Source organism: Camelus ferus, chromosome 5 (genome assembly GCF_009834535.1).
Source record: "Camelus ferus isolate YT-003-E chromosome 5, BCGSAC_Cfer_1.0, whole genome shotgun sequence".
Taxonomy (NCBI): Eukaryota; Metazoa; Chordata; class Mammalia; order Artiodactyla; family Camelidae; genus Camelus; species Camelus ferus.
The window spans coordinates 90,450,160-90,474,819 of NC_045700.1; the positions used below are offsets into that span (position 1 = coordinate 90,450,160).

At 42.9% G+C, this 24,660-nt stretch overlaps 2 protein-coding genes across 7 annotated transcripts; one reads left to right on the forward strand and one right to left on the reverse strand.

Annotated features, from left to right (window-relative positions):
* The first annotated feature begins 120 nt into the window (after positions 1-120).
* COPS7B (COP9 signalosome subunit 7B) lies at positions 121-24,660 on the forward strand. 6 transcript variants are annotated; one of them, XM_032480484.1, is made up of 8 exons: positions 6,183-6,225; positions 10,307-10,382; positions 10,637-10,703; positions 12,672-12,760; positions 13,261-13,355; positions 14,482-14,684; positions 16,516-16,621; positions 23,425-24,660. In XM_032480484.1, exons 5-8 carry the CDS (start codon positions 13,347-13,349, stop codon positions 23,581-23,583), a joined length of 477 nt encoding a protein of 158 aa, XP_032336375.1. In that variant the 5' UTR covers positions 6,183-6,225; positions 10,307-10,382; positions 10,637-10,703; positions 12,672-12,760; positions 13,261-13,346; the 3' UTR covers positions 23,584-24,660. The 6 variants fall into 6 exon arrangements, with proteins under 6 accessions (XP_006183348.1, XP_014413527.1, XP_006183347.1 ...); XM_014558041.2 differs by lacking the exons at positions 10,637-10,703; positions 13,261-13,355 and adding an exon at positions 263-479 and having other exon boundaries at positions 6,048-6,225; XM_006183285.3 differs by lacking the exons at positions 10,637-10,703; positions 13,261-13,355 and adding an exon at positions 4,025-4,353 and having other exon boundaries at positions 6,048-6,225.
* On the reverse strand, positions 8,555-9,154 carry LOC102517289 (EKC/KEOPS complex subunit TPRKB-like). Its single transcript, XM_014558043.2, is given in 2 exon segments — positions 8,555-9,084; positions 9,086-9,154. Coding segments are annotated over 2 exon segments (528 nt in total). The 3' UTR covers positions 8,555-8,625.

Sequence of the window (24,660 nt, forward strand, 5' to 3'; positions counted from 1 at the left end):
GTCAAAGGGAAGGGCCCTCCTGGGGGAGTCTCGTAGGACAAATTTTTCTTTCAGTGTTGTTGCCTAGAGTTTGCCCCAGCGGAGGGTTGGCTTCAGACCTGCAGAGGCTCGAGGGGACCGCTCCTGACGCTGGCACAGTAGGGTTCTGAGATGACGGCAGGTTGCCCTGTGCGATGTGGCAGAGACTACACTTCCCAGCATTCCAGGGGGCACCTGGGGGACCACAAATCCCAGCACGCAACAAGAAGCCCAGGGACTACAAATCCCAGCATTCCCAGCACTCTATTTCTCTATAACTTAGATTCCAGTGTGCCGCGCAGCGTGCGCAAATTCATAAACCGGCTTGTAGGCTTGGTGTTTTCTGAATCCTGGGTCTTGAAACCAGACGGGAAGATCCTCTTCAGCCTCAAAAGAAGATGACAGCCCACAGAGAGGTAACTTCTATTTACATGGAACTCAGAAATCTCCTGCAAGTCATGGTAAGACTGAAAAAACAAACACAAACACTGATTAAACTGTGAAAGATAATATAACAAAATGAGTCCTTCAAGTCGTGCTTGTTGTTCTGGGGCGCCTTTTACGTGTTTTGCAGGGGTTTCTGATGTGCTCCTGCGTTGGACTGGGAAAGATACGGATTGTGTACTCAGAATATCAATGCAGTAAGAATTCAGAGAATTTGCCAATCCAACCCTTGTTGTTTTACTTATGAGGAAACTGAGGCCCAGAGACGCAAAGAGATTGTCCACGGGCCACAGCAAGATGGGGCAGAGTTAAAATTCGGATCTAAGTCTCTTGCAGTCTGGGCTCTAGGGTGGTGATATTTTTAGCAGCATGGCTATGCGACCTTATTCTCCTTGGTGAAGTTTTCCCACCCAGGTTGAAACATCCAGAGGTTAGTGTGGACAGAAAAAAATGTTGCCTGCCATATTAGTAAACAATGAATATTGCTTGACATTCCGGTAAATAACAAGGAATGTTGCCAACTATCAAGCCCTCAGCCACTGAAGCTGCCCCTGAAAATGGGCCCACAGGGGAATTTAGGATGGAAAAAACAGGATACTTATCCTACACAGTTAAGAAACATATCTAAGGAATAATTTCAGTGACCCTTCGATTCTTGCATCTTCCCATACATAAACACTAAAATCATTCATTTGAGATATCTGTTTTTTTGTGATTAGTAATCTTTTGATATTCGACTACATTTTTTTTCCCCAGCAAAAACTATGTAGCCTGGCTCCTCCTTTACCTCTTCGGAGCAGTTCCTCAAAGCTATCTGAAAGGCTATCTCCTGGGCTACAGTACACAGTAAGGTCCCTGAATAAAACATAGTTTGCAACTTTTAGGTTGTGTGTTTTTCTTCAGTCGACATTAAGTAGGCATTTATTTGGTGGATTTCCTGCAAGTAAAGGAATGTAATGTTTGTTTATCCTCCGTTTAGGTAAGACTTGGTGTTTTGATGTTTTCTTTACTGCTCAAGGTGACATTTAATGTGGTTGCAGAAACTAGGTAAAATTGTACTGTAAGCAAAGGTTTCCTTGGAGATCTGCTATCTTTTCCTAGGCCTTCCCTCCTCTTCCTGTCCCCCTTTTACCAATCTGGGCACCCACCCAATTTTTCCTTCCATGTAATTCAACAAACACCTTTTTCAGCTTTTGCTATTTGCCAGGCTCTCTGTTGGTATAAGGTGAAAGAAATGGTCACTGCCACCAGGAAGATAACCATTCAATTAGAGAAATAAAGAGACTCCCAGAATTCAAGATGGACTGTGATAAATGGCACAAAAGAAAGGACACTAGAATGCTACAGAGGCCCCGATGGAAAGCTGTATTTCAGCTGGCAAAACTTGATGGAGGAGGTGGTATGAGTAGGATTTTTTTCCATGTTAGAAATTTTTATCTGTAAGTTTTTTTGTTAATGAGGTATAACGCATACAGCAAGGGCACAGTTTTTGCGTATGTATAGACCTGTGTCCACACGTGAAGATACAGAACATTTCCAGCACCCCTTGTGTCCCTTCGCAGTCAGTACCGCATCCTCCCATCCCAAAAGCCACTCTTCTGACTTCAATGACTATAGATCAGTTTTATCTGTTCTTCAATTTCATTTAAATGTAATCACATAGTATGCGCAGTATGAGTCTGGCTTTTTTCATTCCTCAGTATTTTTGTGAGATTCATCCATGTTGTATGTAGCAGTAGCTTGTTTTTTGAAAACTGAGTGGTTTTCCACTGTAATGTATGTAGCACTATTTGCCTACTCTACTATTCATGGGCATTTAAGTGTTCAGTTACCAGTTTTGGGCTTTTATTTAAAAAGCTGCAGTGAATACTCATATGTTTCTTTTCGTGGGCTTGTGCACTTATTTCTAGGAGAGGAGTTGCTGGCTTGTGTGGAGGAAATGGAGGCATAGCCAGAATGTTTAGGAACTCAACAGAACTTAGTTGTCTTCCTTCCACCATCATGTTTGCCCCTTCTCCTCCACAGCCCTGTTCACTTACACCACCTCCAGACAGCTCTAGCCTCCCCAGCCAGAATCCTGGGTGAGATCCTCTTTCCCTATCCCTGCATTCAACTGGTCACCAGGTCTGATAGAGACTATGGTCTAAATGTCTCCAACACTGTCCCTTCTGATTTTATGCCCAACTGCCACTACTTTTCTTTAAGATCTCACAGTCTCTTAAATGGAATACATTGGTCACCTCAAGCATTCCCCTGCCTCTAGTTCTCTCCATATCCAATCCATTCCTATAACAGCTAGTGTCCAAAATGGCAATTATTCAGACCTCTCCACAGCTAAAAAAAAAAAAAAAAAAAAAAGAAACCCTAAATAGCTCCCCAGTGCCCTTAAGATAAAACAAAAACTCTTTAACATGGCTTATACTCTTTCTGATTTGCTTGCTCATTGTTCCAGGCTTAACTCAAGTATCATTTCCTCCAGAATCCTGCCTTAAATCACCTCTCCTCCGGGTACAGTGAGGAGAGCCTCATCTGTACCCTTGGGCTGCCTATGGCATGGTCTGTAATAGCTGGACAGGCCTGTCTCTCCCAGGAGCTCTGAGCTTTCCTAGGTAGGAACTTAGCAGTATTTAGGTTTTTACTGGGTATAGTGCCTTGAATGTGGTTTCCGAGAACCTCGATGACCTAACTTCAACTCTGTAGCCCCCATTTCTCACCTGTGAACCCTGGGTCCCAGTCATGGGTTTCTTTTATGCATCAGTATATGCTGCACAGTGCAAACCTCTGTGACTATGGTCATTGACCTCTTTTACTTACCCCCTTTGCCCATAAGATGCCCATTTTCTCTTCCCCAGCACATTCTCTTCTGTGGTTCCAAAGTGTTATCATCTGTCTCTCATGGCACTTAAAACATTGAAGCTTTTTTAGGGCAAGAACCTTGTCTTTTCTTCTTATAACCTTCTAGAATATAATAGGTGCAAAGAAATTTTTTAAATAAATGAGTTAGTTGTTGCTAGGCTCCTTTGCATCTGTCTGATTGATTTCTGCATTCAAACGCACAAAACGTAAACAGGCCTCTTATTCTCATCTTCAAGACCTTAAAGTCTGTGATGTATAGTTTAAAGGGACCAGTTTAAGTGTTCAGTTATGTAACATTCTTACTATATCCCAGGGGAGTTGGTAAGTACCAAATGCAATCCCATGAATGTCATTTTGGTCACAGAACCATTGTTGTCTCAACCCATCTCTTGCTTATTTTAAAACCTTTTCTGATTAGAGGTGAAGAACATGGTCTTTGGTTTCAGATAGCCTGGGTTACAAAGGGGACTTTGACCTTTACTGGCTTTTGGATTTTTAGGCTTGGTTATCTCACTTGAAAAATGGGAATAATATTACAGGCCATAGAGTTACTATGAAAATTCAACAAGACAATGTACAGCACCCGGCACATGGAAGAACGCTCAAAAAATGGTAGTTTTTACTGCTTATTGTCTCTGTACCCCCCTGGGTAGACACAGTCGCTATAGGCAACTTCTGAGGGGTAAAGCTGGGCCAAAGAGGCGGTTTTAGGGCCCAGTATGGTAATAGCGATGGTTTGGGGCCCAGTACTGCCTGGGTTGCATTCCTCTCCTTAGGACCCCCACCCGGCTCGGACCCCCTTTCCCTGGCCGGGGCGCGCTGAAGGTTTGAGGCTGCGAACGCAGCAGGGGGAACCTAGTGTGGGCGGAACTCGAGTGCAGCGGCGGGAGGCTTCCGGGGGAGCCGCAAGGGCAACGGGTTGGCGGAGACAGAAAAGCGTCGGACGCCCGGCAGATCATGGACGCTTGACAACCTGCGGGCAGGCGCCGGGAGGCCAAGTCAGCGACCAAGAGGACAGAGAGGCGGCAAGGACAGGTAGGGGCTGGCGAGAGGGCGGACCCCGGCGCGCCTGGCTCGTCTGGGCCGTCAGGCTTAGCGCCAGCCGTGGGAAAAGCTCGCGGTCACACTGCCCCGCCCCCGTTCCGGGAGCGCGCCCCGCGGCTCCTTACTCTGCACCCGCGGCCCTGCCTGTAACACGCCACCCAGTCTGAAGCTCACCCCAGTCTGCGACCCTCAGCTGCCGCACCGCAACTGCTCTCTCTTTTCCACCCCCTAAGGCTGCCTCTTTGCCCCTCTGCCATCCGTCAAAATAGCGCCCGCCACGACGGGAATTCATCTCCCCTGAGTTCCTAGCCGCCTTTTCAGACCCTCCCACTCCAGAAGAAAGCGATTATCACCGCCTCCTTACCTCTTTGCCCCCACTGGCTTTGCTCTTTTGGCCAAGTTTTTTTGAGGGACCTAAGTTTCTGTCCATTTTTCTACCTCTTCTCTATCACCAGGCCCTTCCATTCAGTGTCTTCACAAGTGTCCACTTTGAAAGGTTTTTGTTTCTCCTCTCCTAACCATCACCTCCCCTCCACATCTCCCTCCTATTCTCTCCCGTTCTCCCTCCAGTTTCCCGTTCCCTCACCAACCTTTATTCCCTCGCACTTCATTTTTTTTTTGTTTCCGACAAGACCTTCTTAGGTAACCCTGGGTGAGGCGACATACTTGTTCCTGTAATACTGTGAAAGGGCTGCTGCTGTTGGTATCTACTTCTACAGGAAAACTTAGTTTCTCTTGCATCAAACTATCCTTCTTTGATTTGTTCTCTTTTTTACTGTACTATACCCTTTCTCCTTCATTTTGTCACACTGCTTGGTATATATTATTCTTGGAGAAGTAATCTTTCCTTATGCAAGACTCCTGTAGAGTAGATATGCAGTATGTGTATTCACACACACTCAGTTTGTAGTAAGTAGATTATACAGTTGGGGGACCCTCCTGTCCTAATGTCTTAAGGATGGCAACATTATATCTTCATTGATTTCTTAGATTTTTTAAAATTGTTTTCTTGAGGTTTCATACAAATTCTGAAGTCACGTTTGGTAAATGTTACATATCAATAGGAGGCCAAATAAAGGGATTTTCCTCATGGACTTACACAGCATGTATGCATTTATTTTCTTAGTTTGAACATGTTGCCTCTTATCTATCAAGATGATTTCCCCCTTTTTATATTCTGTCAATGACTTTTTTCATTAAATGGGACATCTGCTTTTTGTATCTTTCCTTGTCTGTATTTGGCTGTAGGTGGGATTCTGATGACACACTGGAAGCTGTGACTGATTTGTTTTGCTTACCTCTGCTGCCTCTGTGTATGGGCAACATTCTCTGCTTCTCAACCAGAGTCTAAAAATGAGTGGATATAAAACAACAACTGAGATACTCCTGTGTGTTTCTTTAGGTTCTGGTTAGGTTTAAGGGCTTAAAAGGTGCTGCCTTTGGGAAAGGGCCAGGTGGAGATGAAGTGGCTTTTACTAAATGTGTTTCAAATGTCAGAATAAGGACAAAATCCCTTTAACTACAGGTTGAACCCTACCCATTTCACAAAATGAGATCTGGACTCAGGACCTGTTTTTTCTTATTGAATACTATAAAATTAAAGTATTCTGATGTCTAATCCAACATTGAATAAACGTAGATTGTGCAAAGAAGAAGGAAGAATGAAACACTTTTCTTTTGGACAGATCTCAAGGTCAGAGAATGGCAGGTGAACAGAAACCTTCAAGTAATCTCCTGGAACAGTTTATTTTACTAGCCAAAGGTACCAGTGGCTCAGCCCTCACTGCTCTCATAAGCCAAGTTTTGGAGGCTCCTGGGGTATATGTCTTTGGAGAACTGCTGGAGCTGGCCAATGTGCAGGAGGTAAGAGAAGTTTACAAACAATTTCTCTATCTTTGTTCTAAACCTTCCTGTGATTCTCCATATTTGCGAAGAATTTCAGTGCTGAAGCTATGGACCTGTGAGGTGCTCTGTTGAGAGAGGAATGAGAATTAATGGGGCAGGGTAAGAGAGCAAGGATGATGTCCTGGGCTCCTTCTGGTCAATATTTTCATCTGAATTTGGGGTCAATTTAAGTTAGGCTGCTAATAACTTGAAAGATAGGGGAATATCCAATTGAACCTGATAAACTGAAAAAGTAGACTAGAAGTGTGGACTGATGTTTAGCAGAGGTAGTTTTAGTCATTCTTAGGGGCATAAAACCTCTAGTGCGAATATAGACAATGAAGATTGATCAGGTACATACACAGCAGAAAATGATTGCTATTGAACATGAGATGATTGTGAATAAAGAGTATATTGTTCCCGTGAAAAGGGCAATTATAAAGTAGATGTGTTAAAAAAGATATGACATGAAAAGCTTGGAATTAGTCCTTTTTACTTTGTTTGGTTGTGTGGTGGTTGTTATTAAAACCTTGAGTATCACTTTTGGTTGTTGTGCCTTAAAAATGAGAAGATCTGGTGAAAAATAACCAGGTGGAACAGAGATGTAAAGCGGCATATGCTTTTAACCATCTACTTCCCGCTTTAGATACTTTTATATTTATTGATTAGTATTTTTACATAGATTGAGAAGTCTGCTGACATCTTTATTACTTTGGGAGTTGTGCTCAGGAGCTCTTGGTGGGGTAGGTTAACTTCCTCTTCACCATCACAGCTTCTTTCTGGCTGCCTAGGATGGTGCCAGCTCTGTGGATGGCTGCCAGCTCTGCCAATGGTAGCCATGTGCAGGTCTGGGCAGCCCTTGTTCATGTGCACGATGCTGTTGAGGGTGTCCCAGGCATTCTTGTTGATGGTGGTCCACACATAGGAGGTGACTGGCTTTTGCTGGCTAGTTCTTCAGTTTATGACCACGAGGACACCTTTGCCATTGGCTGCCGGCTCCATGCCCACAGCCTTGCCTTGAATCAGCCTGTTGTAGCAAAAGGAGTTGTGTGTCTTCAGGTTACTGGCTGGCTGGCTGCTGTATATCTGCTTATTATTCTTTTTGGGGGGAGGGGAGAGTGGTAATTTGGTTTATTTATTTATTTATTCAATGGCGGTACTAGGGATTGAACCCAGGACCTCGTGTAGGCTAAGTGCACTCTACCACGGAGCTATACTCTTTCACCCTAGCTTATTCCTCTTGATCAGGAAGCTTGGGTAGTTCCCCATGATATCCATTGCAGATGTGTGGACGCTGCATCATTTCCTTTCCCTGCAACAGCTAGAAACACAAAGATCCACTTTTATTTTTCAATTGTGAATTTTTATTTAATGGCAGGCTGGCTTGCTAGACTGTAAGCTCCATGAGGGTAAAGTCTGTGTGCTCACAGTTGTTTCCTTAGAGCTTATTGTGTAGCCTGACACACAGTAAGCTTTCAGTAAAAATTTAATTTACCAGAGAATAGAAAAGGAGTCCCTTGAGGAAAACTTAAGAAAACTGAGTTTTTTGTTTTAGAGCAGTTTTAGATTCACAATAAAGTTGAGACAAAGGTACAGAGAGTTCTAATGTACCCCATGCATAGCCTCCCCCATTACCAATATCCCCCACCAGTGTGATACCTACCCGGACACGTCATTATCACCCAAAGACCATCATTTACATTAGGGTTCACACTTGGTGTTGTACAGTCTATGGGTTCAGACAGATGTATAATGACATATATCTGCTGTGTAAATATCATATAGAGTATTATACTGCCCTAAAAATTCTTTGTGTTCTACCTGTTTATCCCTCTCTCCCTTCTAATCCCTGGCAACCACTGATCTTTTCACTGTCTTCATAGTTTGAAATTTTCCAGAATGTCATATAGTTGGAATCAAACATATGTAACCATTCAGATTTGCTTCTTTCACTTAGTAATATTGCATTTAAATTTCCTCCATGTCTTTTCATGGCTTGATAGCTCATCATTTTTCAAAAGAAGTGATGACAAAGGGGTAATATGTTCCTTCAGGTTCATGAAAAGCCTGAATGAATATGCTAAGTGGTTTTTTGTTTTTGTTTTTGTTTTTAAATTAAAAAAATTTTTTATATGTGTTGGGTAATTAGATTTCTTTTTTTGACCGAGGTACTGGGGATTGAACCCGGGACCTTGTACATGCTAAGCATGCAAGTTACCACTGAGCTATACCCTCCCCTACCAAAGTGGTTGTTTTATATGGAAGTTTGGGTAAGAGGAGGTAGATGAAAATTAAAGCCAGAAAGAACTTTTTTTTTTAAATCTGGAAAAAATAACCAATGTTTTTAATAAATGCTGAAAACTATTAATATTTTTCATTTCATAAAACATCTTTTGTTGACATTCTACAAATGATACCATCCAATAATGTCCCAATATTTTCTTCTCGTGAAGATAGTTTATATATCTTTTTCACTTCTGTAATATTTGTTATTTCAGGAAGATTTTCTGGAGAAACTTGATGACCTTCCACCTGAGATATTAGGTCTTCTTGATTTATTTGTTTTTCTCCCTCTTCAATATAAGTAATTAGAATTGAAGTGTCATTTGCTGAGATACCAAATTTCTTCAAAGCCTCTGAAATATTATTAGTTGGGGAAAGATTGAAAATAATTTCAGTAGATAGAGTTCTTGTCTTCATTCTTCTCAGTTTGTAGAGGTGAACTGCTTTGTTTGCTGCCACAAGTATCTGAAATGGATCCACAATCACTGTAGGGTTTATTAATGAGCCATCAGCTGCACCTTCCATGGCCTTTTTTCTCAAGTCTCCAGCATTTTTTTACATCTTTAAATAACAGAAGGGTCACTCTATATTCAGGAAATAGGTCCAGCTGATGTGTTAGCTGCATTTCCTAGGTAAGCAGGATTCAGCGTTGCGACTCACGTTGCGTCCTCTCAGAAAGAACTTGGTGATTTAAGCCAGTGGGAGAAACTTGGGAGTGTCTGCTCTAGAGAAAATAGTCTTTTATAGCTAGTTTTGTAATTGTCTGTCTGAAAAGTGGCGGCTAGATTTGATGATCTCTTCCACTTCTAATTCAGGACTTCAGGTGGTTTTTGATAACCTGAGAAGTTAGACTGGGTATTAGGATGCCAGAGTTCTCATTGGAGTGCTTAGCAAATCACCTTTATCCTCCCACAGTTTATTTTTTCCATATGTGATCTGGGAATAAACTAGTAGCCTTTCAGTGGTCTGAAATTATACAGTTTTTAGAACCTTTTTTTTATAAGATGGTAAAAATTGAGTAGTAGTATTATTGGTGTCCACAGAATACCACTTGGGTATTCCTGTTCAGACTTTCCTGAGTTTGGTAAATTGCAAGAGTAACAAGTACGTATTTGTAAGGGAAGCACCCAGTTACGGTAACTGGCAGCAGAGCAGAGGAGAGCAGTTCCTGGTAGAATAGTATCTCTTTCATTTTTCTTCTACAGGTGGCTCTTTGCCATTAGCATTAGTGAGGAATACGTAATTTTGTTTGGTGCTGACTGATATCCTGGTTTCCTGCCCCAATTGGGCTCTTTTGTCACACCTTACGCTGTGCTAATCTCCAGAATTCACAGTCCACTTGCAGTCCTGAAACTTGGAGCCAACCCTATACTTTATTCGGTTTGGATTGTTAGTGGCTTGTGCTGTACCTCCCAAGCTGGTGTGTAGACAGGCTGATCCAGTTCTCGTTTTGATGGCAAGGGAATCCTGAGAAAAGATGAACTGCTCCCTGTGCTTTCTGCTTTGTGTGTGTGCACATCTGTGTGTGTGTGTGACAAAAGTAGTTCTTGGGCATGCTGTGTGGAGTGTAAAATATGGATTCCTGAGGGAGAAAAATTAAATTTGGGGCCTTAATAACCTTATTTATTTTTCTTCAGAGTCAAAGAGTTGGAAGGGACCTCAGGGACCAAGCAATAAAACAGTACAAAACTGTGGCACATGGTCATCTGTCCTCTGCTTGAACACTGCAGTGATTATAAATAGCTTGATCTGTGAACTGTTTTTTTTTTCTTCTCAGCTTGCAGAAGGAACTAATGCTGCTTATTTGCAGTTGCTGAACCTGTTTGCCTATGGAACATACCCAGATTACATAGGTGAGTTGGTTAAGATCCTCCAAAGTCTTCTTAATTATGTTGCTCTGTTTGGATGTGTTGTCTTCATGAGGATCACTGAGGTCTGGGATACAAAACAAAGGGTGGGAACTTTTTAACCTGGCTGTTTCCCATTTTACTGTGTCCAGTAGGTGACCTCACATGAGGACTTTCCCTTCTCACCTTGTATTTCCCAGTGGATATGTGGGGGCTATGTTTATGCTCATCCATAAATATAGCCCTTGTTTATTTTCCAGATGAGATTCTTGAGGACTGGTGTTTGTAGAACATTTGGAGTGTTGTGAAACGTCAGAATACCCACTTGTAAAGTATTTAAGCATTTTAAATATTATCTAAATACTATCACCATATTGAAGAAAGTTTGGAAAATAGGGGGAAAAAGTTACTCATAGTTGTACCACCATTAAACAAAGTACTGTTAGCATTATGGTGCTGGAGTTTTCCTCCTTGTGCTTGTACCTTCTGATATGTAGTTCGTGATATTAGATTGTGTATACAATTTTATATCTTGCTTTTTTCACTTATTTCATAGGCATTTATCCATGTTTTAAGTCTTTGTAGTCACTTTTAATATTTCATAATCTAATACTCCATAATCTACTTACCCCATTCTCTTTTGTAAATCATTTGAATCATCATAAATTAGAATCTTAAATATCAGGAATGAGGTGTGTGCTTGTCCAGACACTAACTTACCTTCCACCCAAGCCATTTCTGTCTGGCTTCCCCAGTTTATTTTAGTGGCATGACATAGGCCTGGCAGTTTATATTAGTGGTATGACTCAGGGTCTTCCCTACTATATCCCTGACTGCCCCTTTTTTCTCACTTTCTTTCTCCCTGGTCACTTCTACTTTGTGCTGCTGTCAGACTGGATGGTTTGCCACTTTCCAGCTTTTTCTGACCTTTGCTTTGTATTCTTTGTTTCCATCCTCTCTAAAGAGCAGCATTTAACAGACTTTGGAACCAGGATTCTTGCATTATATTCTATTTCCACTTCCACTAGGCGTGTGTCCTTTGGCAAATTAAATAATCTTTTGTACCTCAATCTCCTTATCTCTAAAATGGGAGTAATAGAAAGATCTGCAGTCCCTTACTTGCACTCCTTGGGCTGGATGTTTCAGAATTTAGAGTTTTGGGGACTTTAAAAAGGTAATATGATGCATATACTTTTTAATGTAGTGCACTCGAGAGATGTGGGCAACACTGATAGTCAAACACATTCATAGTTTTGCAGCAAAACAAATGAGTATTTGCAACAAATGGGATAAAAAGCGTAACTCAATTTAGATGAGTTGCCACCAGATGAATCTCAGCACTGTGCTCAAGGAAAAAAATGTTGGTTTGGATTCACCTTTTTTGGAATCCAGGATTATGGATAAGGAATTGAAGACATATCTGGAATCCATCTTGCGGGGTTGCTGTGAGGATTAAGTGGATGTGTGTGCGCATTTATGGATCTATGTTTGCACTTATACCAAGTAAAGCTTGTCTTATATGTCACCAGTGGCTGCTGCCAGTGCTGTTGTTACCATTACTGTTATTACTAAACTTTTGCCCATCCTTCAGGGAACATCTCAAATTCCACCTTTCTTTCTTTTTCTCTCCCGTGTCTCCCCAGTGTGATTTCACTCACTTGCGTGCTCTCTTGCTCTCGCTCTCTCTTTCTCTCTCTCTTTTTCCCGTTCTGCCTCTCCCCTCCTCTTAACCCTTTGGCTATCTTCTGGTAATTTATACCTTTCTTTTGGTGATTCTGTCTTGCATTTGTAGCTGTTGAAACATCTAATGGTAAGACCGAGGACAAGTCTAAGGTCTTTGAGTTACACAACTCTGGGTGGTAGTTGGTGCTCCTGGAGTTGTGGAGTGCCCTGACAAGGCCCATCTTATTTATCCTTGATTCCCCTGAATCCCTTAAAACAGGGCATTGCACATAACAGATGCTCAGTGAAGACATGTTGAACTTGATTGAATGTCACAAAGGGCACAAATAGTATTCCTTTAAGATAATTGTCATATAATTTTGTGCATTCATACGTGACTTCTCAGTAGACTAAGCTCCTTATGTGTAGAGATTCAGTTTTTTCTTCTTTGGAAGCACATGATATTTCAGAGAAGACAGGAGGTGCTCATGGAACATTTGCTTAACAAATAAGTGCAGAGTCATGACAGTGATTCAGTAGTAGGTTTGATGTGGGGAGTTGGTGTACTTATTCCATAAAGAAATCCTAATTTTATTTTGTGTCTTGATTTTTGTGGTGGGTGGGACTGAGCAGCGAACAAGGAGAGCCTGCCGGAACTGAGCACAGCTCAGCAGAACAAGCTGAAACACCTCACCATCGTGAGCTTGGCATCAAGGATGAAGGTATGGCTTGAACCCTTTCCTGTTTTCCTCTTCATTTCGAGGCAGGTGTCTCGTTGGCATCAGTGTGGGAAGTCCCAGCTACACACAACAGAGTCACATCATAAATGTATAGAATTTGCCTGGCAAAGGACAAAAGAGAAAAAAATAACAGTTAAAACAGTGTAGGCAATTACTCACCATTCGATTTAGGAAAAGTGTCCAGGAGTGGTAGTGAATCAGCAGGTCTCAGTTTTGACATGCTGTGGTATGTCACGTGGTGTGAGCGTTTTGTAATGCTTAAAGGAGACTGCTGTTTCAAGAAACGGATTTTTTAAACAGCAAGGCATATCAAGGCAAGCTAACCACTTCAGTTGCTCAGAGCACAGTGAACTGTGCCAGTGCTGGAGGAAAAACTAAGAGGTAGATTTTTAATATGCTGCCTTCCTCTAGGGATTTTCAAGGTTAATTATACTAACTGGGATTTTTGTTTTATATGCTAACTTTTGACCCTAACCTTCTAGAAGATACCACTCCACTGTATGTCTGAGTTCTCTGCCCCACTCGATTTAGAAGACGTGCAACCAGCTGCTCATAGCCATTAACAAAGATGATACAGGTTCGGTTAATTTATAGTTGATTTTGGCCAATCCCAGCTTAAATGTCTTAAGTTTTTGTGGGTCTGTGCCTTTGAAACAGTTTGCTTTTTGCATTTCCCCTCTCTGATTGAGTCTGAGAGATGTATACTTGTTCTTGGATTGCTATTTCAGTGGCTGAAATCATTTTACATGGTCTCATAATAAATTTCTGTTTCTCAGCTTGGCATTTCGGGTGGGAGGCCTATTTTGTTAGGAAATGAGAATCTGACCTTTTTTTGGTCCTTGTCATGGACCTCTCAAGTGTAGCAAAGAGTAGGACTGCCTTTTCCCTTATTTCTGCAACCTGTCATTGTAAGCGCATGTACCACCCCTGAATTTCAGATCTTTAGTCAGAAAACCCCCTCGAATGTTTGCCCTCTTCTCTGCATACATCTTCCTCCTGTCTGTTTCTGCAGATTTGATTGCTGTGTTAATTTGCAAACTAATAGTGATGTGTCAGAGGATTTGCAGAAAACTGGATACTTAGATATCCACTTGTCTTGGAGTCATACAGAATGTTGGTACAGCCTAATAAAGGACCACTGTTGGGGAACTGACATTGGTTTTAAGAGACAGAGAAAACATATGTAAATTTCAGGATGACCTCTGAGCCAGCACTACCCATTGACCACCTATGGGTGGATGTGTTAGCCTGTAAGTTTTTGTAATTGTTCTGTGCTGGGCACACAGCCAGTTCGTCTCTCGGTGTCTGAGATTGTTTGGAGTTTTGTGATGATCTGGCATTTATGCAAATTCTACAAGCTTCCAGAAGGCAGCAGAGTGCCATATACTGAGTATTTCCCTTTCTCCTCTGTAAAGAGTCTTTGGGATCTCTAAGAGCATACTTCAGAGCATGAAAGCTGGAAGCTGGGTGAAGTCTGGGGGTGGAGGACTGAGGAGAACACATGCCTAGATGCTGTGGGTCTTGTTTGGATCTCACAGGTCTCACAGCTCATTTATTCATCTCTTGTTGCCATAGATGTTAATAATTACCAATATACCACATTTCCCAAAGCTCTGAGGCAGCTGTTGGTTATCTGGTAATACCTGCATTTTCTTTAATGTTTGCCAGTGGTTTTTATAAATATCATATGGCCTTATCTACAGTGTATTCCCTACTCCGTGCTGCTGAAGGACCTGGAGATGCGGAATCTCCGGGAACTGGAAGACCTTATCATCGAGGCTGTCTACACCGATATCATTCAGGGCAAGCTGGACCAGCGAAACCAGCTGCTCGAAGTGGATTTCTGCATTGGCCGTGACATCCGAAAGAAAGATATCAATAATATTGTCAAGACCTTGCATGAATGGTGAGGCTCAAAGAAGGAGGTGTCCCCCTCTTTAGGGAGAGGATATCTAGCATGCCCTTTGTGCCTCTATTTGGGGAAATGTGGTCTCCAGTTATCATCTAGGACTGCCTGGAGCTGGGGCCTTGAGACAGTTAAGCTACAAAGAGGGGCTGCATTTGTGACTACAGCTGTATGACAGCAGAAATCACTTCAGGCTTCCTAGTGTCTTGGTTGTAAAATAGTTCTTGTCCTGTACGGTTGGGGTCTGTTTAGTAGCGTGTTGTAAAATGCCCAGGGTTGGCAGGTGGAGCCTTTGAAGCCTCACTGTGTGATACTGACTTTGTGCTTTGCAAACTCACCCTCAGAGTTTGACCAAGCTCAAGAAGTTAGTTTTGTAAAGATTCTTTGGATAAGAGAACCCATGTTCAGTGTCAGTAACATTGGGCTAGTGTTCGTAAAACATTGTGAGGGATACTGAACACAAAGGAATAGGTTATTCTAAGTTGGAACAGAGACTCAAACACAGAATATTTGATAACCATTTTCTGCAATATAAAAGGAAGTGGGATATTTGCATATAGTCTATTTAAATGTAATTTGATGTTTGCAAGAGCTGTGGCACATCCTTCAAGGAGTTATTCAAATGATTTGGGACTTAGAAAGCTAGATGGACTTAGTTAAAGAGGTTTTAGCTGAGTTTTGAAGGAGGGCCAGGGTTGGAGTATCATTGGAGGTGAGGAGAGTATGTTCCCAGGTGGGCACATGGCATATTGGAAGTCATGAGGCAGGGCAGGCAGACTTTGTACAGAGGGGTAAGGAAATTGTTTTCTTTAAAACAGACTGACTTTCTGGCTTAGCCTCAAGAAGTGTATATCCAGGGATGTCCAAAAGCCCCTGCATTTCCGTCACTTCGGCTACTATTGGACCCCAGGGCATGTACTGCCCACCCTTTATCCCAAGTTCTGTCCCAAGTGTGACCCCAGACACCTTCCCTTTACAACGTCTGACACAGGCGGGAACTTTCAAAAGATTGTAAAACTGTTAAATCAGAATAAACGGGAAATAATCTTAGAAAATACCCCTAGCATGAAAATGGTCTGGCATACAAAATCTAGGTTTCCAATCCCACTAAAGTTTGCGGTCTTATTCTGTTTTTGAGGTGGCTGACACAGTTTTCACCTCTGTAGTTTGGTTTCAGTGTGTTTGCACCCAGTGGGGCAATCCTAACCCCCATTCTAGGATGTTTAGTAGTACAAATTTTTACAACTTGTCTTAGGCATTGGAGTTAGATTTGAAACAAAATTGGTATGTAGAGTGCTATCACAAATACGGCAAAATGTTCACAGCTGTGGACTCTGAAGTGGGGGGGTATGTGGCTATTTCTTGTACTATTAATTTTTTTTTTTTAGGTTTTAAGATTTTCAAAATAAAAAGTGGGAACATGAAATAATGAATTAGGAAGTAACACACTTCTCAGATAAAGGGCAATCTTCAAAATAGGATGCTTTGAGAAAATACTTTCTTCTGCAGAGGGAAGTAGATTAATCAGTGCCGCCTGTTAACGTCGCTCCTAACTCCTTTAATTGCACAGCCAGTGAAGCTTTCCCATGGGATGTGAAGGTTGGAAATTAAAGCTGTAAAACCACTCCTCATCCTCCATGTTTGTTTCCAATGCTCTATGCTATGTATGCAGAAACACTTGTCTTTTGGAAGGAGTGAAGGGGCAAGAGCCTTGGCAGATGGAGGGTTACAGGCGATGTCTGTTAAGGAGTCAGGGAGGGAGATTTCAGAGGCCAGAGAAGAGCTCCCAGACCTTTCTGCAGCTCAGGGCTGGTGGTTATCTCCTTTATAGGTGTGACGGCTGCGAAGCAGTCCTGCTGGGCATCGAGCAGCAAGTTCTGAGAGCCAACCAGTACAAGGAGAACCACAGCCGGACTCAGCAGCAGGTAGAGGCAGAGGTAAGGAAGGGAACGTTTGTCCCCACTCCAGCATATCCCTGTTTGTTCCTTTGTCTTGTGAATCTTGCTGTAGATTAAACCAGAGGTCACTCACAAACAGGCCCTGGGCAGGACTGGAGTAGAGATGAGTGACACAGGCCCTGCTCTTGGTGCTCTCTGTCTCCTTTCTGCTTCCTGGTCACCAGAGGGTGAGCGGGCTTAGAGCACAAGGCCTTATAATTCCTCAGTACACATGCACTTTGCAGCTGTAGAGCAAAAGAAACGAGTCTGGGGATGAGTCTTAAAGATGAGTGGAGGGATGGTGGTTACCAGGTCGGGCAGAGGGAGGGGTGTAGTTGGGCAGGGACACATGGGGCTTCAAGGCCCTGGTACTGCTGCTTCTTAAGCTGTGTGGTAGATGCACAGTGTTCATTTTATTCTTCTCTAAACTGTTGTAAAATGTTGTAATCTTTTAAAATGCATGATATGTTTCATACTAAAGAAGGAAGAAAGGGAAAAAATTTGGTTGGTAAAATGCAAGTGAAGGTAGAAGTGTGATTGCGGTGTTAGACATTTGGTTGTTCAGAACAGTTTTAGCCTCTGGGAGAGACACAGGCTTCAGCCTTTGATTAGTGGGTGTTTGTGAGCATATAGCCTGGATACCTGTCGAGCCATCGCCCGATTTGTATGGAGCCCTTGAGATCAGAATTTTGGCATTGAAAGTCCTTTTCTAGAGTGATAGAGCTTGAAGCGTTAATGGTATTTAATGAATTTTATGTCAGCTGTTCAAGAGATTAACAGCTAAGGAACATAAGAAATAAGTAATTGTGCCTACCAAAGGAGGATTTTTGGAATTTGAAGATTTCCCCTACTCTGTTGTGTGTACTCCTAAAAAATAAAACCTGTGTCTCATTTAAAATAAAACCTGGCCTTGGTAAGGTCAGCTCCTTGTCCCATGTCTAACACATAACAGGTGCTCAAATGACTGTTGTATATTTCAGGCACACCCTCCCCAAGTGTCAGTGGGCTGCTGAACCCTGGTTTTCATGAACTAGAGTGAATTTATTTCAGAAACACACACACCCCTATATACATATGCATACCTACTCTGTGAATGTTTGATCTATTGTTAATTTTTAATCTTCTAGCCAATGAAGTGTGAACTATATTTAATTCAGCGTTAGTCAGAGACAGATACAGTTAAGCCTGCTGATTCTCTAGTGAGCTGTGTAATCCCCTGCTTGAACCCTGTGGTCTCTTCTCTGACCTGGGATTGATATCTGAGCAAAGTAGGAAGGGGTAACCACTCTCTTCTTCACTGATTATTCTCTATAAATCAAACCCTGGAAACAAATGAGGTTTGGAAGCTAAACATGCCTACCTGCCCTGGAATAGCCCATGTGAAACAAACCATCTTTAACCTAGTTGGTACCCCAGGAAGAGCCTGATTGTGCCTGGACAGTTGCTAATTGTGTGGTAGGTGGTGGGCTTGGATTGCGGTTGTTAGCAAAATTGAATAAATGATACTGGTTTTAGAATTTTGAATGGCTCAGGTTTGTTTTCATGACAAATGGCATTTGATGAAAGAAGGCACTGCATAATGTTGAGGCACAACCAATACTTTTACAACAGTGTGGGCTCCTTGAATTATGGTTATTAAACAAGAGAGAGAGCCAGCACACAGGGGCTTGCTCACTATAGGAAAACGCAGCTCCAGCTGCCCCTGCTGGCAGAGCCCAATGCTGCCACCAGGTGGCAGTAGTGATTTGATTAAGTTTGAGAGAAATTTGAGGAAACCACCGAGGCCACCTCCACTCCCAATTAGAACAATCTACTGACTTAATAATCTTCTAGGAAACCTGGAACAGACAAGTATGAGAAGAGTGGGATAATGGTCAAAGCCCAGAGTCTTGACCGTTTTTCCATTCACAAATGCATAATCTGCTGTGGGTAGGATACTGATTGTCCCCCAGCTGAAGGCACATTTAGTGAGAGGGTGCTGACTAAATATCTGTTAACTTGAAAAGAAAAGTCTACCATGACTAAAGTTGTAATTCTGCCCTATTCTGCTTCGATTTATGCTTCTGTTACTTGTAACCTAAGTTTTGTAGTCATTTTCTCAGCTGAGTTGATTTTTTCTTTATTTGTCCTTAAATTAGATTGCTTATTCTCAGAGGGGAAAACTTGACGTTTTTTTCCCTCCAAAATCTTATAACAGCAGCTATCTTCTGGTGAGTATTAGCTTTAAGAGCCTTCCCTCTTAATGAAGTCAGCCCCATCACAAACTGCCCAAGAATATTCTGTCCTCTTAGCCTTTCACAGAAATAACACAAACTAATTAGCTACAATTCCAGCATACCTGGAGGAGATAGAACAGTAACATTATGAGCTGTTTCATTATCTCTGGGCAAACACTCTGGAGGGGAGGTAATGATTACCTCCACCAAGCACCTCATTTACATTCGGTTTTGGAGAGTATTTCTCTTTCTATTTGAATGTGCTTATGCCTGATGTTCTCTGGAATGACAATATATAGCACGTGCTACATTTACAAGGTAGGCTGTGTTCTAGTCTTGTAGGTAATAGAGCATAATTGGACACAGTAAACTCTGTTTTTCTTTATGTAGAAAATCCCCCAGGGGTTGTTAATGACAGATCTCGAGCCTGTTGGCTGTCAGAGTGCACCAGCAGTGTGCTTCTCATGCCTTCTGGAGGGTGGTTCTCTCCATCTCCCTGGTCTCCTTTTCTCTGGAGCACTTTTCTGACTCTGCACTCTACCTCTTGTCTACCTTTGCTCTGTCCCACAGCTGAAAGAAGTTTTCCTACCCTAGGACACTTTTCTCTCCTCTTGCCTGAATATTTAAGGTCTCTAATAGAGCTAGGCTGTGACTTTGTTAGCAGGTGCAGGCCCATCTGAAAATTCCTAAGGCCCGTAATTTGAGGGGTGTGACAAACTCTAGGTCACCTGGGGTAATAGGATGGGGATGGCCTGCAAGCCAGTCCACTCAAGGAAGAAAATTAGAAAAGATTAGGGACATTTAGGCCAAAGAAGACAAGTCTGTGGGATATTAGTCATCATTTAAAGGGCAGCTCTGAGAAAGAGGAGTTAGACTTCTCAGGCGTGTTCTGTGGGTTTCGTTGGTAGACCTACCTGGCTAGCCACTGTTGGATCCCAGAAGGAGCTGTCTACTTTCAGACCCGTGAGGCTATTACAGAAAGCTAAGACTCTTACCTGTCCCTCAGCTATGAGAGTCTGTCACTGGCTCAACAGTCTCCTTTGTGAGTTCCGTGTATTTAAAATACTAACAATCAGACTGACTTGAGCAAGGCTTATCTGTGATAGGCCCCAGTGTGATAGGAGCCGCGTCACCCCCATCCAGGCTGAGGCCTTGTTAAGGATAAAAGGCCTCATTTCTTAGGCTAAGAGACACTTGCCCAAGAACCCCTCTTTTTCTCCATGGTTTGTTTACCCAAGTGAGGAGGACTTAACTTTGTCAGTACGTAGTCTTACTGGAAGCTAGATGTGAACCCCTGAAACAGAGGAGACACAGCACAGAGGAGGCTGTCCATCCAAGAGTGGGAGGTGCTGCCAGGCGATGTAGCTTAGGGAGGCAGGTCAGTGTTGGCTAGAGTGTTCAGGGTGGGTTTGAGGAATAGGTAGGGTCAGAGGCGGCTAGCAAAGGAGGAAGCTCGCCCAGGCTGGAACGGGGTGCAGGAAAGGCATCAAGGCCGAACCAGTGGACTGCTTCTGAGGATGAGGCCTGCACCAGTGTGGTTCCAGTGGAGGGCACGTGCTGTGGAGCAGGAAGGAAGGGACAGGATCTTGAGTGGCATTACAGAAATGGTGAACAACCCAGGTTTTTCCTTGGGGGTAAGTCTCATTTCTTCTTCTGGCATGCCAGGGTCACTGAGCACCCCAAATAATAGCTTGTCAGGAGATAGTTTCTATAAGAAAAACTGCTTGAGAAGGTAAATAGGCATTTGAGTGAAGAGTGGAGCAGTGTCTTTGCTTCTGTTTATTTGGTTAAAAGCTTTTGACAGGATCCTGAATCAAAGGCTTTTAAATAGAATTGAGTCACTGAGATGGGGAGGCTGCCTTACCATTTTGGGGAGTGATGGTTTAGATAGGAAGAGAGCACAGTTAGGTCCTTCTGTAGATGGAGAAGGGTGAAGAGCAGGTTTTCTTGGGAACTAGGGTGAGACCCTGTGATTTCATGTTATTATAAAGGATCTGAAACGGGAAGTGCTGAACTTTGGGTGGGGGAAGAGTATATACAGCAAAAGAGTTGGAGCCAGTTGAGCTGATTGGCTGTTGAGAGGCCGACAGGGAACATTTTCTTGGTGAGTGGCCTGTGTGCAGTGAATGTGCCACAGGACAGAGTCTGCTCCATGGGCTGGCAGGCGGGACTGGCTTCTCGGCTCCACCATGGATACTCTGATGCCAAAGCTGGCCCAAGTCACCTGAGGCCACTAAAGAAAAATGCCAGTTAACTTCTGTTATGCTTGTAATGACAGATTCATCAGAAACACAGATGCAAGGGATTGAAAGTAGACCCGTTATTTGGGAATTGATTAAATACTTTTTTCTTATTCATGTAGGGATTATGAGGCTGTCAGTAAATCTAAGATATATTAAATGAAAGAATCAATATAGGAAATTATTTGTAGTATAAGCTGACTGTTTAGTGAAAATGATTGCACGAAGAACTTGATGAAATAAGGTTAAGTGGTGTTTAGCAGCCAAGATGAAATGAAGGAAACTATATTTTTAAATTTATTTTTAATAAAGCTGTTTTGCTAAGTGGGAAAGATACCATTTTTTGGAAATACAGGCCTTATAATGAAAACTTGTTATTTTCATAATGTTTTGTTTAAATAAGATTTTGTCAGCTCAAAAGGGAAACCTTAAAAACAAATTCCCTCAGGCAGTGTATCCCAGGTACTGAAAATATGAGGCATGAATCTCCTTTTTTATTTCCCTCCATTTTCTTAATGTATATTTTTAGGTTGCAGGATCTTTTAATACGTTAGAAGTCAGAGGTAACTGATATGCAAAGAAATAAACTTAAGTCATGCTGTGACCTCTTAAGATTTTAATTAATTTTCTTTACAGTGCTTAGAAAACATATCAAACTGGACAAACCTGGGAGTGTTATTTTATAAAGCCGTGGTAACTGAGAAATCACCTTTCTTAATCTCTCTCTAAGGCCGTCAAACTATGCCTTGAAGTGAAACAAACACAAACATCTCTTTTACAAGAGAGAGTGGCTAGCTACCCACTTGCTCCAAATTAACTATCTCACCAAGTGACTCTATTCAACAAGAGATACCAGAGCAGCAATGAGCCTCTAGGAGGTGAGATGCCTGGGGTTCTGAGATAGCATTTCTTGGTCTGGCAGGACACAGGATAAATCCGGACTTGACTTAGACTGCCCTCTGTGTTCACTGTCCCAGTCCACAGCCCTCTGTTGATGTTCCTTTCAGAAAGGTCATAGTATTGATTAAGGTGACAGCGGTTTTGGGTCATGGCTGTTCCTACATCAAAACAAAATGAAAAATGACCTACAGTCTAGTCCAGGATCTTTCTGCAGATGATAGATCTCCTCCAGGAACCTAATTTTTGTGTCGCTCTCATCTCTGCATTTGGACGGCCTCTTACTCAAGCTCCTGATGTTCTGACTGTTGAGAACCATGGTCCCTGGCAACTTCCTTCTTGCTCTGTCGAAAACCAAACCTTCCCAGGGAACATGGTAGCCGCCAAACAGGGGAAGCACCTTCTCTTTGTTACCAACAAACATATACCTTACTCTGCACCAACCTTCTCCCCTTTCTTCCTTCTAATGATTAAAAAAAAAAACAACTAATGTTTTCTCCTCTGCTTTTCTCCCCCTTTCCTTCCTCTCAGCTAGCTGACGGGCAAAGGTATAAAAGATCCATTAGAACTATTGGGGAACGTGTATAAATACGGGCACGGGAGTACACAGTAGACGTACAAGTTGGTATCTTTTTCAGAAGGCAATGTAGCAATAGTTACCAAAGCATAAAGTGTGCAGAGTCTTTGATGTGGAAAGCTCAGTTCTAGGAATATGTCCTCCATGGGTATTCACAAAAGTATGCAAAAGGTAAACATGGAAGGCTGTCCATAGTAGCATATACATAAGTGAAAAACAAACTGGGAACTAATTGAAAAGTGGTAGATCAGTCATAGTAGAACAGTACACAGATGTTAGAGAGAATATGTGTTCTGACATGGAAAAATGTTCAGGAGTTCTGAAATATTTTTGACCCACTCCTTTGTTAAGTGAAGAAACATATGCTGAGTACCATGATTGCATTTCTGCCAGTTTTTTACTCGCATTTTTTTGGTCATTTGTCACTTAGTTGGCTGACGTTTTTCCTCAGTTGCTTATTCAAGAACTGTATTCTCAAAGTTCTTGTGAAATATTTGTGGTTTCATACAGAAACAATAATTAGCTGAGTATAGCATCTTGGGTCACCTTTTCTTTTTTTAAGGCTGTTTTAACCAGAGCTTTCTTTCACCTACGGTGTTTTACCTTTTTGCCAAATGGTCTGCTGCCGCTTGGCATATTCCCTGTTTTCAACCAAGAAAGCGTTAGTTCCACTTTTTTGCATGACTCATTTCCATGTATCTTCCATGAGTAGCCTCTGATTGTTTCTCCTCATCTGGGTTTCTGAAAATAATCTCAGATTTTCTTGCAGAGGATTCTGGCTTCTTCTCTGAGTGGCCCCCATTATAGTGAGAACAAGTTTCAGGGGGTTTGTGGTGCTCACAAGCTGAGCACACCAATCCTGTCTCCCTCCAGGTTACCAACATCAAGAAGACACTCAAAGCTACCGCGTCCTCCTCAGCTCAGGAGATGGAGCAACAGTTGGCTGAACGAGAGTGTCCCCCTCACGCTGAGCAGAGGCAGCCCACTAAGAAGATGTCCAAAGTGAAAGGTCTGGTCTCCAGCCGCCACTAGGGCTGGCTGGGGCAGCTGGCACTCACCAGGCCTGGGTCAGGTGGGGAGGGGACACCAAGGGCCTATTTCCTCCCCTTTCTACCTTCCGTGAGTTCCAGACCTGCCCGTCCCCTCACCAGCGCCTCCCCCACGTTGGTACTGTTCCAGAAGAACCGTCAACTCCCTTCCCTCACCTACTCGCCCTTCCCCAATTGCTCCCTTCAGACTCAGGGGCTCTACGGATGCCATCCCAACAGGGCCAGACACTGCCCAGCTTCCCTCCAGGAGGTTCTTGTCTCTGTCTAAGGGCTTGTCTCCCTCCCAGTTTTTCTTTTGCTTCATGTCATTTTGTCAGGCTGGTCATAAGCTGGAAGCAGCTTTAACTGGCCCACAGGGATGGCTGTGAAGGAGGCCCCTCTCTGAGTGAGGGGGGCTGTTCTTCTCCAGCCCCAAGTACCACAGTACCCACAATGGTGCAGGCGCCCTTTAGCCAGGTATCAAAATGCTTTGTTTTCCCTCTCCTACCTTATCCCCTGTTGGCAGCTCTGATCAGGCCATGGAGGGATGTGATGCTGGGCTATGTTTACTAAACCTGCGGGTTTTCAGCCTCTTAAGCCCAGCTCCAGCCCCTCATTAGTTGGGAACACTGGGCTGACTAACATCTGGTATCTGAGCATCAGTGGAGGGGGCTATGGGTCTGCTGGGTGGCGGAAGTTTCTTCTAGCTTGGTGTTCTCTGCTGGCCACACTTCCTGCTGCCTCTGACTACTCAGACTGGTTTTTGGTGTGAAGGCCCCAGTGGCCCACTGGGGCTGTCTGCCAACACTTGCTCTCCCAAGATCTTTAATTCCTCCTGGCTGCATCCATGGTGGGGATGGTGGTGTCGAGGCCTGTCTGTCTGGTGAAGGATCTGTTGCTGCTTCTGTTTCTTTCTTCCCACACTCCCTGGCTGGTGACCCAGAGCCCTTTAATGATGGCATTCTCCTGGCAAGAGAAAAGGACTTGACTAGCCTTTCTGAACTTGAACAGTTTCAGGTTATATTTTAATTTTTTTTTTGTACAGGTTCTGATTCTAATACATTTCAACATGCTTTTTTTC